This window comes from Mixophyes fleayi, chromosome 6, assembly GCF_038048845.1.
Source record: "Mixophyes fleayi isolate aMixFle1 chromosome 6, aMixFle1.hap1, whole genome shotgun sequence".
NCBI lineage: Eukaryota > Metazoa > Chordata > Amphibia > Anura > Limnodynastidae > Mixophyes > Mixophyes fleayi.
In genome coordinates, this window is record NC_134407.1 from 193639182 (window position 1) to 193654616 (window position 15435).

At 39.8% G+C, this 15435-nt stretch overlaps 1 protein-coding gene across 1 annotated transcript in view; it reads right to left on the bottom strand.

The window, feature by feature from the left end:
- Positions 1–15435, bottom strand: part of MGAT5B (alpha-1,6-mannosylglycoprotein 6-beta-N-acetylglucosaminyltransferase B) — a 76949-nt gene that overhangs the window by 40928 nt on the left and 20586 nt on the right. The window contains exons 2-5 of the mRNA XM_075177748.1: positions 15139–15278; positions 8010–8122; positions 1276–1423; positions 504–613 (exon numbers count right to left, since the gene is read on the bottom strand). Of these exons, the coding sequence (XP_075033849.1) occupies positions 504–613; positions 1276–1423; positions 8010–8122; positions 15139–15206 (439 nt within the window). The 5' untranslated portion in view covers positions 15207–15278. The remainder of the gene's footprint in view (positions 1–503; positions 614–1275; positions 1424–8009; positions 8123–15138; positions 15279–15435) is intronic.

A 15435-nucleotide genomic window follows, 5' to 3' on the forward strand; every position in this document is an offset into this window, starting at 1 on the left:
GTTGGCTTCTTGTGAATCAGACAAAGTGCAGGTAATCCGTTATGGTGTGAGTTTGCCAGTAGGAATACAAAAAGAGAGCTAGATCTCTGGAGGGCCTCACTAAGCCAATATAAGAGGGTAGGGTATGGTATTATGGGTCCCTGGGCTGGGTCAACCACTGCAACTTCTACCAATAGTCTTTTGAATGTGACTTTGCAGCAAAAAGTGCCTAGTCTTCCTTCTAGAAATGAGTAGTTTACGCTACAAAAGACAATGATTGTCTCATTAATCAGTATTTCAGCTACCACAAAGATTCCATAGAAACCATTAATTTAGACTATTGTTATATTTTTATTAAAAAAGAAAAAAAAATGTAATTCATTTTCAACATATTGCTCCCTCCAAACCTGCTGTCCAAGCCAGTTGCCTCAGATGTTTTCGCAGAAGTGCAAAGTTGTCTTTGCAGCACATAGATCCAGGTGATTTCCTATTGAGGTTATATCTAGTTATCGGACACTGCTCACCTTTTCCTCTCAGAAGGCTGTTTCGCAGGATCTGATCCACTTTGACTGCTATGTCAGACACATTTTGAGCAATTGCTTGAATCTTCTCCATTAGACCCAGTGACTGCACACTGCAAGACATATACAAACAGCCCGACTGACATGCGGTGTCCTTACTGTAGTGTGAGCTAGCCCCATACTTCCATACTCTGAGTTCTGTCTTTTAAACAAGTATGGAAGGATGTCCCCACAAGCAGAATGGCGCCTATTTCTTTGCTTATAATAAGAAAATAAATCACACTCAGACTTTACAGTTTAGTGTATTTCAGCAACAACGTATATAGACACTTCATGCTTGCATACAGATAAACTTATGCTGGGCTCAAATAAAATCATGTGGCTACACCATTCTCCCTATTAAGCGAAGTTGACTAGACAGACATTTCCCAGAATGCTTTGCAGCAAAGCTGTAAAATGTAAGATTCCAGAGGTTGGCACAGAACTGTCAGGATTAGTACAGAGACACTGCACAGAGTCATATTCTGTGTATAGCTCCGAGTTGTGGAATGAACTGACAATTCCTGTTTACACTGATCATCCGCCTTTCCCCACTGTACTGTAAAGTGCAAAGATAATTGTGTAATAAATAAGTTATAATTTGGTCACAAACAGAGAATATAAGGTTTGTTTGTGAGTCTATATTGCACAGCGTGGTGCCAACGTGCTGGGAACAGAGGTGGATTTGAGTTATTATTGAAATTCAATTCAGAATACAAATAAAGAGGTTACAGACCTGTCCAAAGTAAAATGTCCAGTGTCCTCTGCCCTCCGAGACTCGCTGACATTTTCCAGTCGTGCCAAGATGTCCATTCTCCTCACCAGGGTCTCTAATATGTCGTTCATTCTGCGCAAGGCTCCACGTGACTCTCCCATGCCCAGAACTGAAAACAAATAGACATCCTTACTGGACCCCTCCTGCAGTACATTATTGCCAACCAGCTGCGCAATGACACTAGGCCAGACCGAACGAATCTGTTGGAAGAGCAGACAATGGACAGAATGGCATAGAGAGGCTTGGTGTCACAGGACTGTAAACTGTCTCCTGGTCCTCTAGAAGACCTATAAAGGATCTGAAAGTGTGCAACAGTGATATCCCCTATAAATAAAATAAATGCTCTTGTCACATATGCCGACAGTGACAGGGTTTTGTCCTGAGCGATACTCAGCTACCTCTGTGATACTGGGCGGCAGTACTATGGCTTATCTTACCAAATCACTGGGCCAGTCTCAGGGATTTGTACATTTATTGATAAATGGTGGCGATAACAGATTTTCTATATCCATGATAAGCGGCGATAGGAAATCATCGTTCTCGCCACTTTTTAATAAATAAGCCCTTAAACCTGGTGCTCAAAGAAGAGAGATCACTGTTGAGGCTAAATAATTAGATAAAGTTGGTAATCAATAATTTATGTACACTTACATCGGTTGCAATGCGATTAGGACGCAACCAAGAATAATCTTAGCAAATAACAACATGCAAATATGTTTACTCTATTTCAATTAATATAAAATATAATAGTGTGAAAAAGCTAATTAAATGTTTGTAACATATTAATTATATTGCGTTTGGTCTCATTATGTTCACAACCGCATGAGAACGTTTCCGGTATTATTTATGAAGCGTTGTGAACGCTTTGCAAACGTTCATCATAACCAATATTACTTTTCATGCACCAAATAGGAACTCCAGAGAGGTCATAAAAGTACCAGTTTATACAGGTCCAGGGGTGGGAGCCTGAGGAAGGACACCTGACCACACATGGGAAAGATGACCCTCATCTCTATGAACAATCACCAGAAGAATCAACAAATGGGGCCAGTGGCAGAACTACCATTGGTGATAATGGGGCCCCCTGCATGGGAAGCTGGTGAGCTGTGGGCCCCGGCTCTCTCTTCCCCGCACCAGGGCCCACAGCTCACTAGTTCCGCCCCTGAATGACCCATCGACCTATGAGTGTGTCCTTAATACTGTATCTGTGTATCTTTGTGATGTCACTGATTTTTATGACTGTGCAGTGCATAAATTGTTAATCTCTGACTTTATAAACCAGAGCTTTCCGAAAGAAGCTTGATGTTGGTGCGCACCGCGCAGTCGTGTGCATGCGATACTTTACCCTGTAACCTATTTTGCAAATAAAACTTTTGTGCTTTGGAACCACAGCAACCGCATCAGGAAATCTTTATTTCATACGATACATACGGACGTATCATCACCCAAAGACACCAACCTAGTGTTTGCCATATGAGGGAAATCAGTCAGATGCTCCAAATACTTATCCCTAAGGATACCACTCGAGATCTTTAAGGGAATGTACCCCAAAGCTACAAAGAAATGGGTAAGCCGACCACCTTCCTGACTGATCAACTGTTTTAATCTAGTGTGTGGATAGTCCTTTATTAAACAAGCTGGTAAATTTTGTACATCCACCAGCATTAGGACTGACATTTGGTCACCAGTAAATGGACCATGGTACAGTAGCTCAACCTCGCACGCTATTATGGTAAGTTATACAGAGAAAATGCCTGATGAGCGAGCCGTCATGCTCTCTCTCGAAAAAAAATCATAGCTGTACCTATTTGTGCTTCTGAAGCCTGGAGGGGAAATTTGCTATGTGACTGCTTGTTTGGGCCGTAGAGACTCTTTAAACAGCTGCACAGCTCTGTAGGGTATATATTCAGTGACTGTGTACTGCTTAGTGCACTAATTACCACACTGAAGGAAGCGCCAATCTTCTCTCAGTGCCAGCCCTCATCTGTAAAAACGAGAGATGCTTGATGGGCAATTGTTCTGCCGTCCTCCCTTGCCAACACTCCTATACCATCCATAGCAATCACGGTGATGCCCAGAACCCAACCTAGCCCCAAGACATGGTACACCTGGGTCCATAGCCTGGACTACAATCGCTGGCCCATATAATTAATGATATTATTCAACAACACCTAGTGCCCATGCAGTCTGTATTCAAAATAACATAAGAAACACAAGGAATATTTGTAAACATATACAAATACAATGATTTCACACACAGAAAAGACATAGGACAGACAAGGCACCACATCTATTAAGGTTTAGCCCTTCGCAATGTAATTTCTTCGTCTGAAGACACTAGAGACCTATTAATTTGAATAATCCATAAGATCTTGCTCTGCTTCGTAAACTCCGTAGCTCATATGCAAAGTGACACAGTGACAGAGGACAGCAGAAATTTTTGGGACTTAGAACCCATTCTCTGTCTGCAGGGTGACACACTGACACAGACAGTACTCATACATTAAACATGTAGCTGTGTGTATAATTATTACTCTCGGCCTGGATTATGCTGCAGGTTTTCTTGCGCTCTCCTCATCACTCCCAGCCTCTTGGGGCTCTGTCGGTCCTCATAAGTTGGGGGAGGGAGAAATTGCTGGAGGGGTTTATAAAGTTGTCTTTGATTCCAATTCTCAACAGCTCCCAGAAGAGTTTAAGCTGCTGTGGCAATATCCCCCCCTCCCTCCAGCCTGAAGATTTCATTATCTGAGCAGTGGAGTATGAGAATGGAATTCTACGCACAGCAAAGCTGCTATAATGCATGGGTATGTGTGTGTGTGTGGTTTGTGTTTGAATTTTTCTGCCTGTGTGCATTGGCTATGTGTGTGCCGCATATTGTATGACCTCTATATTTTATCTGTGTACCTACCACCGATAATCCTTTCCCTATGTAACACAAGAACACCACCTTTGTTATAAAATGATGAAGCTTCCAACATTTTCCAGTTCTTACTACAGACCTCATTTCCCATACCCATAAGTTCTCTCTATACTGTTAAAGACTGAATGTACTATAAGTTATTGTAAACTAAAATGACAGATTTGGCTTTCTTTGTCATGCTTGCAGCTACGACGGATATTAACACTGCACAAGCAGTATATCATGCAGGTATAGCAAACCTTCATCTCTTTTTTGGAAGCTAAATATTAGTATCCCACCAGTGCTATAAAAAGGCATCACTGTACTATGGAGATCCCACCGCAAACCCCAATCATTATCATTTATTTATATATATATATATATATATATATATATATATATATATATATATATATATATATATATATATATATATATATATATATATAGCCACTAATTCTGCAAGCTGTACAGCGAATATTTGTCACTCCCTGCCCCATTGGAGCTTACAGTCTAAATTCCCCAACATACACACATAGACTAGGGTCAATTTGATAGCAGCCAATTAATCTACTAGTATGTTTTTGGATTGTGGGCGGAAAACGGAGCACCTGGAGGAAACCCATGCAAACAAAGGGATAACATACAAACTCCATACAGATAAGGCCATGGTTGGGAATCATGACCCAAGAGCTGTGAGGCAGAAGTGCTAACCACTAAACCACCGTGCTGCCCATAACAGCAATAATGATACACAGGTACAATAGCAGAAAGGAATAAATCTAGACTACTCACCTCTAGCTGGTATTTGCAACAAAATTAGATGTGTATGCATCCCCAGGTACACCTTTTATGAGGAGTATCCAGGGGCGGTTTCTGGTTCTCCAGAAACCCCTCCCCTCCGCGAAGAACGGGGGCTAAACAGTACCCCTACATAGCAGCACTTTACTGTGCAGGAGCCGCGGCGCTGTCAAAGAAGCATCCGCGGCGGTGCTGTATTGTTACACAATACAGCACCGCCGTGGACGCTTCTTCGACAGCGCCGCGGCTGCTGTACGATACAGTGCCGCCAAAATGGAGCTTCTGCGCATATTTTTTTTTTGGGGGGGGGGGATCTTGCGTGCGCCCCTGGTATCTCTTGCAATTGCTGTAGGGCTAATGCAATGAAGAGGATGATCATCTCTAGCTAGCCGCTTCTCATTGACCGATTGTGTATTCACTCCCCAAATTATTGTTATTTTACTGCAATGCATACACTAAAATATATCCCTTTTCACATTCAGAAAATGTGATGTCTATATACCTATGTGTAAACTCCCATTGCTAGTAGAGCAGTGTAACACTATGGGACCCAAAGAGGCTGGAAACAGTAGTGGCACACATTTATATATGGTAATTTATAGGTTACTTTACAGAATTTAAGGGAGGATGTTAAACCGTCTGGAATCTGATGATTCTTGTACAATTTAATTAACATCAGTAAAGCTCTAGCACTTGCTATAATTATAATAATTTTAATGGGTCTGCCGTTATTTGCAAGCAGTCTCTGTCTGTGTAATAAAAGTGCTTACACACGTGAAGATGTGACCACCGAAGCATAAGAATCCTATGTGGCACAATAAGTGAACAACATCTGACGGATTCTGGTCAGATGCTAATCAGGATCGGCAGTCGGTTGTGGAGTTTCATCCTGTATGAACACCGTAGCACAAATGAGGCATTTCTCAGTACCGCTGGCTGCCTACATACCAACTGCTGGTCTCACGGCATTGGCACTGTCCGAAAAGGATCATAAGATATCAGCCAATTATTACCTGTACATAAAACTACTTTTTTAGAACATGTTGCATTAAATATTTCCATTTCTAGCGGAGATCTTCAGTGACCCCAAGACCATCAAAACATCATTTTCTACTTTTACACTTCAAATCAAAACTTTCTGGTACAATATTTTGCTATAACTTTTTGGCCTCTAACAGTGATTAGTATTATGCTTTTCACTATTCTTTTACTTTCTTTCAACTCCCAGCTTACATTTATGTTACCGTATGTCCCCGAAAATAAGACAGAGTCTTATATTAATTTTTGCTCCAAAAGAAACATTAGGGCTTATTTTCAGTGGATGCCTTATTTTTTCATGTACAACAATCTACATTTAGTCATGTACAAACATCTACCTTTATTCAAATGCAGTCATGTCATCTTCTTCTGGAACATCGTCATATAAAACTCTCCAAATCACGAATTCCAGCCTGAATTTCTTGCGACATATATTAATAATATTATTTTATAATTCAGTACGTCCATCGTGTGTGTTGCAACGGACGTACTAAATGCGTCCATCTGGCTGACGATCTTAACTGGGACTTATTTTTGGGGTAGGACTTATATAACCAGCATCCTGAAAAATCATACTAGGGCTTATTTTTGGGTTAGGTCTTATTTTGGGGAAATATGGTATATCCAACTGGTATATAGTATTAGGGTGTAAAGTCTATATTTATATTTCTTGCATTATTGTTATTATATAAAGAAAAGCTGCTTGACTGTATGTAGATATTTTCTTCCACTTTGTGCATCTGAAAATGTAAGTAATTTGCTTGCACATTCTTCTAAGATGACCCGACTTTCAGATATCTGCCCCGACATAAAACATTTCAACACACCAACATTTGTATACAATTTAGGGGTATATTTAACAAACTGTGATGGTGCACTAACGTGCACTTAACATAGAATCCATGGCCCGATGTGTGCCCCGCATATTTATTAAAGATGCATCGCAGCAGATATCGTGGATATCTGCTGCTTTACATTCTGCTTCGTTTTGGGGAGTAGTCACCATTTAATAGTATGGTGACTGCTCGCTCTTCCAATCTAACAAGTTCCGAAAAATAGATTTTTTCGGGAACTTGTCTTGATAATGTAAGCCAGCTGAAGCTGGCGTACATTATCATTAATGAAAAGTTTCAGTGCTGTTAGCTCTGCTCCGACGAGTAGAGCTGGACAGCGCATGTGTGGAGGGATCACATGATCCCTCCCTGTCATTCACACTCTCTCTCTGCAAACTATAATTGCCGATAGAGAACAGAGATGTTTGTGCGCATGCACGAGGGTTTCACTCGGCGCATGCGCACTGGAGTAAGAACAGGACCCCCGTTGACCACATACTGCTTCGGGAACGAAGCAGCTGTGGTAAGTATGATTTCTACTTCACAGGAACAGCAGTTTTTCGGAACTGCTGTTCCTGTGTTGCTTTTTTAATAAATATGAGAAAGAGTTCAATCCTTATCAATGCAATAAGGATTGAAAACTATTTTTCATATTTTGCGAGTGATGATAAATGTGCCCCTTAATGGCCACACGTTTCATAATGATATTTTATGACACATGTAGAAAATAGTTCAGCTGCACTGATATTATTCATATTCTTTCTGTACGTGATCTACTATATGCTATATTCTGTCTGTGTGCTCTCTCCCATATACGTCACATTATTTCTGTGTGCACCAACACATATTTCATGTTATCTCTGTTTCCTGCTGTGTACGTATACTGTTTGAGTGCGCTGTGTGTGTTTTATACCTCAGATTCCTTCCGGGCGAGCTGGGCCATATACCTTATATTATTTCTGTTTCCTCGGCAGTGTAACTCACGCTATCTATCATCTGGGGGCCACTCATTAGCCTTTTTTTCCCTTAGGCATTTTTAGTCCCATCAATGCTTCTCTGTAACCATTATAGCCATAACTGGGATTATTCACTTTACAGAACATCTTAATATATGAAGCACCAACCTTCCGTCCGGATGGTGAATGGAGAATCTGCCAAGCGTTTGGCCGAAAACTGACCGCCCAGCGATGTCATCAGGAAGCAGAGGGTAAAAAATCCGATACCCAGGACGAAAATCCTACAGGTGAATGAAGAATGATAATTACCTTACAGGAAAAATACCATGACATTTGAAGAATATTTTACAAGATAGACAGCTTAAAGAATAGCTACAACATCACTGCTACATCTTATAATGAACACTTTTATTTATCACTAGCAATTGCTGTAATTCGAAAGATTTAAACTGATCAACACATAACCTAATTTTATTCACCCAAACATGGTGAAGTATGAAGATTTAATTTGTCAGATTATTCCCTCTGTTCCCAACTATCAAGACTTTTAGGGACGTATAACTGGGCGTTCCCCTATTCAAGGCATACAAACCACCTAGGGGTATATTATTTACTAAACTGCGGGTTTGAAAAAGTGGAGATGTGGAGATGTTGCCCATAGCAACCAATCAGATTCTAGCGATCATTTATTTAGTACATTCTAGGAAATGACAGCTAGAATCTGATTGGTTGCTATAGGCAACATCTCCTCTTTTTCAAACCCGCAGTTTAGTAAATCTAGCCCCTGGTCATCTCAGTAATTGTCAGTTCAGCATCTGAATTAGACCTAGGGGTAAATTTACTAAAAGGCAGTTTGCTTAACCCGACCAGTATAAAAACACAGTCCAAGAAACCCCCATTTTTCAAATCGCCATCCTGATTTTTAACATGATCAAAATACAGTCCGATTTACTAAGTAACGGCCGGCAAACCAACCACAACAAAAGAGATCATTGTGAGAGGCGAGATAGATTAAACAGAATGCAGTTTAATCTATCTTTCCATTTAGAACATAAAAGGAGGCACCATTGGCTTAAAAATTGTGGGGGACAATCATTAATATATTGACTAAAGGGCAAAATTAATTTATAATTAATTAACTTATGATGACGGATTTTATTGTTCATTATATTAAAGGGGAAATTGTTATTGTATTATTATATTACCGAAGGCAATAGGGAGTGCCACGAGTGTGCCCTCAGCACATACTTAGTCACCGTGGCCATGCCCCCTGCTGTGATATACCCAAATTCACATCACTGCATAGCGTGGGGGCGTGTACTTGATGACGCAAATTGAGTCATTAAGCCCCACCTCCACCAAGATTTGGGAACTCTTCCGGGAGGACTCTGCAAAATTTGGGAATCTTCTAGAGTGGGAGAGTGGATAAGTATGCCCCATCATAAATAATTATTGCCCACATTAGCAAATCAAACAATATTGCCCCCTTAATATAATTATATATTCATACTGCCCCCAAAATATAATACAATAATATTGTCCCCTTAATATAAAGAAAAATAATATCTGTCACCATTAAAGTGAATTCTAAATTAATTTTATCCTCTAATCAATAAATAATGACTCCCCATAATTCATAAGTCAAAGGTTCCTCCTTTTATATTGCAAATGGAAAGAGAGCTCAAAGTGTGTTTGACTGGGATGACTTCCATACCTCTGAAAACAAAACGCAAAATAATGTTAAGACCAAAATATCTACTCTACTAGGCGGATATCACACCGATAACCTCCCACCTTACAGCGCTAGAAGAAGTGAAAAATACAAACAAATGAAACCTTAGAAACTAAGAGCCTGGCATTAATCTCTCAATCCAGTCATAAGATAGATCAAGGTAGACGCCTCAAATATTTTGATATGCGGGTGAATTCATTTCAGGATAAGAGTCCTACCTGAAGAGACTCCCCCACACAAAAAATCTTCAATTAGAAATCCTCCTCACACCATTCTAGCTTTCACTAGGACTCATAGAACACGCCTGCTCCTGGATCAGCAAGAGATATCATATGTAGACTGCACTACATTAACATCAAAGAAAAAATACTGCAAAAATGTTGCAGACTAGATGGTGTGGAAGTTAACGAATCACAATATACCAAAACCTTTACATTGCACACACATTGCACCAAAAGAAAATCTTGATATCTTGATAACTCCAGCAAAGCTCTAATACTCCCACCGATCAAGATACCAGAATGGATAGAACCAACTTTACTGCAATGGAACATTGGCATACAGCAGAATGCTTTCACAGAGTTCCGAGATCAAGGAAAGACACCATCTCTGTCTGCGTACTCTCATGCTGTATTCCTTTTGAGAAACTGTGCAATATATGGATCTTTTTTATCTGTGCCTTCAGGGGCAGCTTTGCAAAGACCTCAGGCTGCTGCATGAGCTACAGGTCAATAGCTGTTGGTTCTTGTATTACCCAAACGATTGTGACTACACCTTCATCTTACATTAACATTCCTCCTACACTAAAATTGATTATTTCTTTATCTCTCATAGACAGATTACAAAGAGCCGCTCCTCAGCAACAGGAAACGCCCCGGTCACCATTAAACTTTCACTACCCAATCAAGCTCCCAAAGCATCTATATGGCGTCTAACGAAGTCACTTTTCCAAATAAAGGAAGGTCAAAGGGCATAGAGCCACAACAATTGGAGATTAGATTATATAGCATAATGATGCATCTGAAATATCCCCAGTGACTTATAAGAGGCACATAAATGTGTTATTAGGAGGAAGCTAATAGAAGTAGGTTCACATCACAGGAAACTGCAAGATGTTAGAATTGCTGATTTAATTACATGTATAGCAACCTTAGAAATACAGCATAAATGATGACTCTACTCTCAGATCTCCCTGTTCTGCAACATCATTTAATTTCTATTCTTAATAAACAGTTAATGAACACATTTAGTAGTAGATGTAGACATAAAAACTATGAACACAGGAACAGGTTGGGACGATTCCTAGTGACAGAGCCCAAAGAGTAGACACAAAAAGTATTTGGCCACCCGAACATCACACCCATAGGTGCTTGTTGAACATCTCATTCCAAAACCGTAGGCAATAATATGTAATTGGTCCCCCCCTTTGCGGCTATGACTGCCTCCACTCTTCTGAGATGGCTTTCCACTAAATTTTGGAACATGGCTACGGATTCCATGAAAAAAGATATGTGTTTTTATTTTTAACATAAATCACTGAGGCAGGCAATAAGAAGAATGTTGATATTTACAACGTTCCCTGATTTATTTCTTCCGGCTGCTATTAATGATTTATAATTCTGCACAGTATCATGAACTACCGTGGCAACCACAGTCACATGATGTAGTAAGCAGAGAGGCTTCGGAACACCCCTCTGAGATCTGGCTGCTCTGTGGACTGTGTACTGTAAAATCTGCCCCCTATACCTGACCTCTTTTCCTTTACATAACATGCAGAGAGCTGTGAGCCTGAGTCGGTGTAATTGGCAGCCAAATGTTGCAACTACCAGAGAGATTTTTAAAAAGAGAAAATGTTTTATCCCACACAAAATAGCACAAAAATGTTGAAATTCGGATATAACTATTGTCAAGGTATGCACAACTTGTGGGATCACAGGCTTGTGTTTTTCACAGAATGCTTTAAATTAGAGATGTTCACTCACCCCCCATGTTCTGGTTTTGGCTTTGGATCTGGATTAACTTCGTGTTTTTTGTTTTGGCAAAGCCGCCCTTGCGTATTTTGGTTTTGGATCTCAATTTTTTTCTAAAATCCCTATATTTTTTTCTAAAATCCCATATTTTTGCTTTTTCCCCCCCCTACATTATTATTAACCTCAGTAACACTAATTTCAAGTCATTTGCAGTCAATTTCGACCACCTCACAGGTCAACAATATTATTTTTATACACTTTCAAACAAAGACTGCAGATTTAGAAGACCAAGCCTGCCAGACCTATTATTTGTATTTCCACAATGACAATTAGCAATGGAGCTCTCCTCTTTGTGTGTTTCCTATATAACACTGTACATTATGGGACTGCAGATTTAGAAGATCAAACCTGATGGACCTATTAATTCTATTTCAGCAATGACAATTGGCAATGGAGAAATGGAGCTCTCCTGACTGTCAATGCAGACTTTGAAGAACACTGCTACCCCTCCTCTTTCTATTCTACCTATGATGCTGCCCAACTGCTCTAGAGACTGCCAAGAACTGTGCTACCCCTTCTGTGAAATGGCGCTGGATCACCGCAGAGGGCGGTACTTATAAAATCCCAAACTCGCGAGATCCGACGACGGTAACAATGACGTTTTGCCTCGTTTTCAATTCCGATTCAGTACTCGGATCTGCTAAGTTTGGGTGTGTTCAGTTCTCAAGAAACCAAGCCTGAGCATCTCTACTTTAAATCAATAGTGTCCAATCTTTAAATCCCCCTGGAAACACTTGGTAAACTCTGCAACCTCTCCAATTCCTCTTTATTGGAAATTCCATGTAACCCTCCTGGTTAGTAGATGATTGGCCACAGCTGACCAGATAAAAAATATGTGTTCATTACTTTATCCAAGAAGGAAAATGTTCACTGTGCCCGAAAGCTATAAAAATCTGATGGTAACTGATCTAAAAGCTCACAAGCTTGCAATCTAAGGGACAATGGTAGTTTGATACATGAGGTTAATTCTACATATTGCATTTCGGTCCAGCCAGATTGCAAAGTTAAGTCATTCGTATGCTATATGAGTCAGTCACACAGCAATGGTCAGGGGGTCAGAGGGTTGTTGTCTTGTGGGAATGGTTCAAAGCGTAGTAAGTAATAGGATAACCTAGGGAGGTTAAGAGGGTAGTTGAGGAATATTTTAAGCTTGCCTGAAGAGGTGGGTTTTCAGAGAACGCTTGAAGGTTTGTACACCAGAGGAAAGTCTTATTGTGCGAGGGAAAGAATTCCATAGAGTGGGTGCAGCTCGAAAGAAGCCCTGTAAATGGGAATCGGAGCAGTTAATGAGAATGGATGAGAGACGCAGATCTTGTACAGAACAAAGTTGCTGTTTTGTTGATGGCCTTGTAGGTTAGTAGAAGTATTTTATATTGGATTTGGTAAAACACAGATTGACAAAGTGGCTCAGCAGACAAAGAACGATTTGAAAGGAAAACCAGTTTAGCTTCTGCGTAAAGAATAGATCATAGGGGCTCGAGTCTGTTTTGGGCAGGACCAGTATGGAGAGAATTGTCAATGCGGGAGATGAGTGCATGAATTAGAATTTTTGCTGTGTCCTGTGTGAGATATGTGCATATTCTGGAAATGTTTTTATGCAACATGATTTAAAGTTTGTGGGGAACAAAGGATAGTTCAGAGTCAAGGATTACACCTAACCAGCGAGCTTGTGAGGTGGGAGTTTTGGTTACGTTGTCAACAGAAATAAAAATGTCAGAAGCTACTATTGTTGGATGGGAATATTATTCATTCTGTTTTTGACTGAGACTGAGACTGAGTTATGAGTTGGTGAGAGGATATCCAAGATGAAATGGCAGAAAGACGGTCAGCAACGCGAGACAACACAGATGGTGAGACATCAGGAGAGGATAGATAAATTTATATTTATAGATGCTTACAATCTCCCTGCCTCTTTTTGACCCTCCTCTGCTTCCCAATTGTATTCTGCCCCCTCATTCATAGAATTCCCCACTCCCATACACACATGCCTCTTCTAAACTTCTTCCATTTCCCTATTCCCTTACCTCTCCCACTGTCATATAACCTTATTAAGATGTTCTATTTGTTATAAGTTTTGTACAAAAAATAATAATAATTTCAATATAAAATGTTTTTTTGTTTTTTTTAATATTTCTTTAATAAATCATGTGTTGAAGTGTTGAACAGAACAAAGAGTTGTCTTGATTAAGGATTATAGTGTGACAATCCAACTGTTCCCACTGCTGGTAAATATTTGATAAATGCCACTATGCACAGACGAGCTGAATCTAAAAATTCGCTTAACATAAGAATTAATATACTTTTGATTTACACTGATGATATTAAAAAATATTTTAAAAAAATGTATGTTCCGCTATCTTTTAAATCTTATAAAAAATAATAATTAAATAACCAACTTGACCAATTGGTTCGGAGTGTGTGCTGCCAGCTTTCACAAGAACATAGTTTATTCGGTAAACATGAAACTGTAAAAGACATATCGGTCTTCATTTCAGAAACTAATAAACATAAAAGAAAGATGATTGACAGTCACTCTCTAAGCTACACTTGGCATCTGCCAGAACAGGTCTGTAAAGTTCTCTAAATTAAACTTAGGGGTCTATTTAACAAAGGGCGAAATCCCTAAATCCGTCTCATTCCTCCTTCTGTAATAAAGCTCCCACGGCCATCACCGGGAATCGCGAAGCTTCAAGTACTGCCGCTGTTCTCCTTAAGCTATCATCATTTCAGGATAAATATAGCAGGGGCTCCACACATGAAAAAATGCTTTATTATTGAAATAAAGCACATTTTCTTTAGTAAACCAAATGATTGTTTATTTTTATGCTCTTTGCTATTTTTTTACTTTAATATTTAAATTTTGTCCAGACCAGAATGGGAAACCTGTCCGGGAATCAATTTCCACTGCGCACGTGTCAATTAGCAATGCCGTGTTCACATGGGTAGGGGGACCCTACAATGGCTGCCATCCACTAATGGTGGGCGGAAGGTCAACCCTCAGCTGCCACGGCAAAATTTTATTATTAAAATTGACAACATAAGATTTTCCATCACAGCGATAAGTAGCAATAAAAACCATCTTTCATATTACCCACACTTCTTAAATAGACACCTGAGCCTTACACAAGGCAGCCCCAATTATTTAGATAGAGCATTATTTTTACTATTTTTGTAGCAATGTGGGAATGAAACATTACAGAACAAACAAGCATAAAGATTATGTGACTGTTCCTCAAAATCCGTTTCAGTAGGAGGACAGGACTGGGTCACTGGAAACTTTGGACCCAGCAATAAGACAGGATTGCTGCACCAAACTTAAGTATAACTTTATATTTTTCCATATTTGAATGAACCCAAAGCTACATTTTTCACATTTATTTGTTAACTATAAAGCATTATCAACGTGACCAGTTTTCACCTCCACTAGAAACGGATCTATACAAGGGTAATATTAAATGAGATCCTGTCTGCGGAGTGCTTTTCTAATTTGTGATGAACACAAATTGGCAACAAATCACAATATGCAGCTGCTTACCGGAAAGGCCTGAGAGTTAGGAAGCATCTTCGGACTAAAACCTTCCCATCTGAGTTCACAGACAGCATCCTTGAACTTGGATATCACAGCGGAGAGGTGGAAAAGATCACTGCAAAACCAGAACGTCCCAGTTCTCCTGCCTAGGAACAAACATCAACATTAATATCTGCCGATAACACTCAAATGGAACAAAACTGCCTGATCCTACCTATTAACTGACATCTGGGACATATACCAGTATCTGGCTTATTAATACTACCATGGGCAACTATTAAGCCTCTCTGAAAGATATCCTGA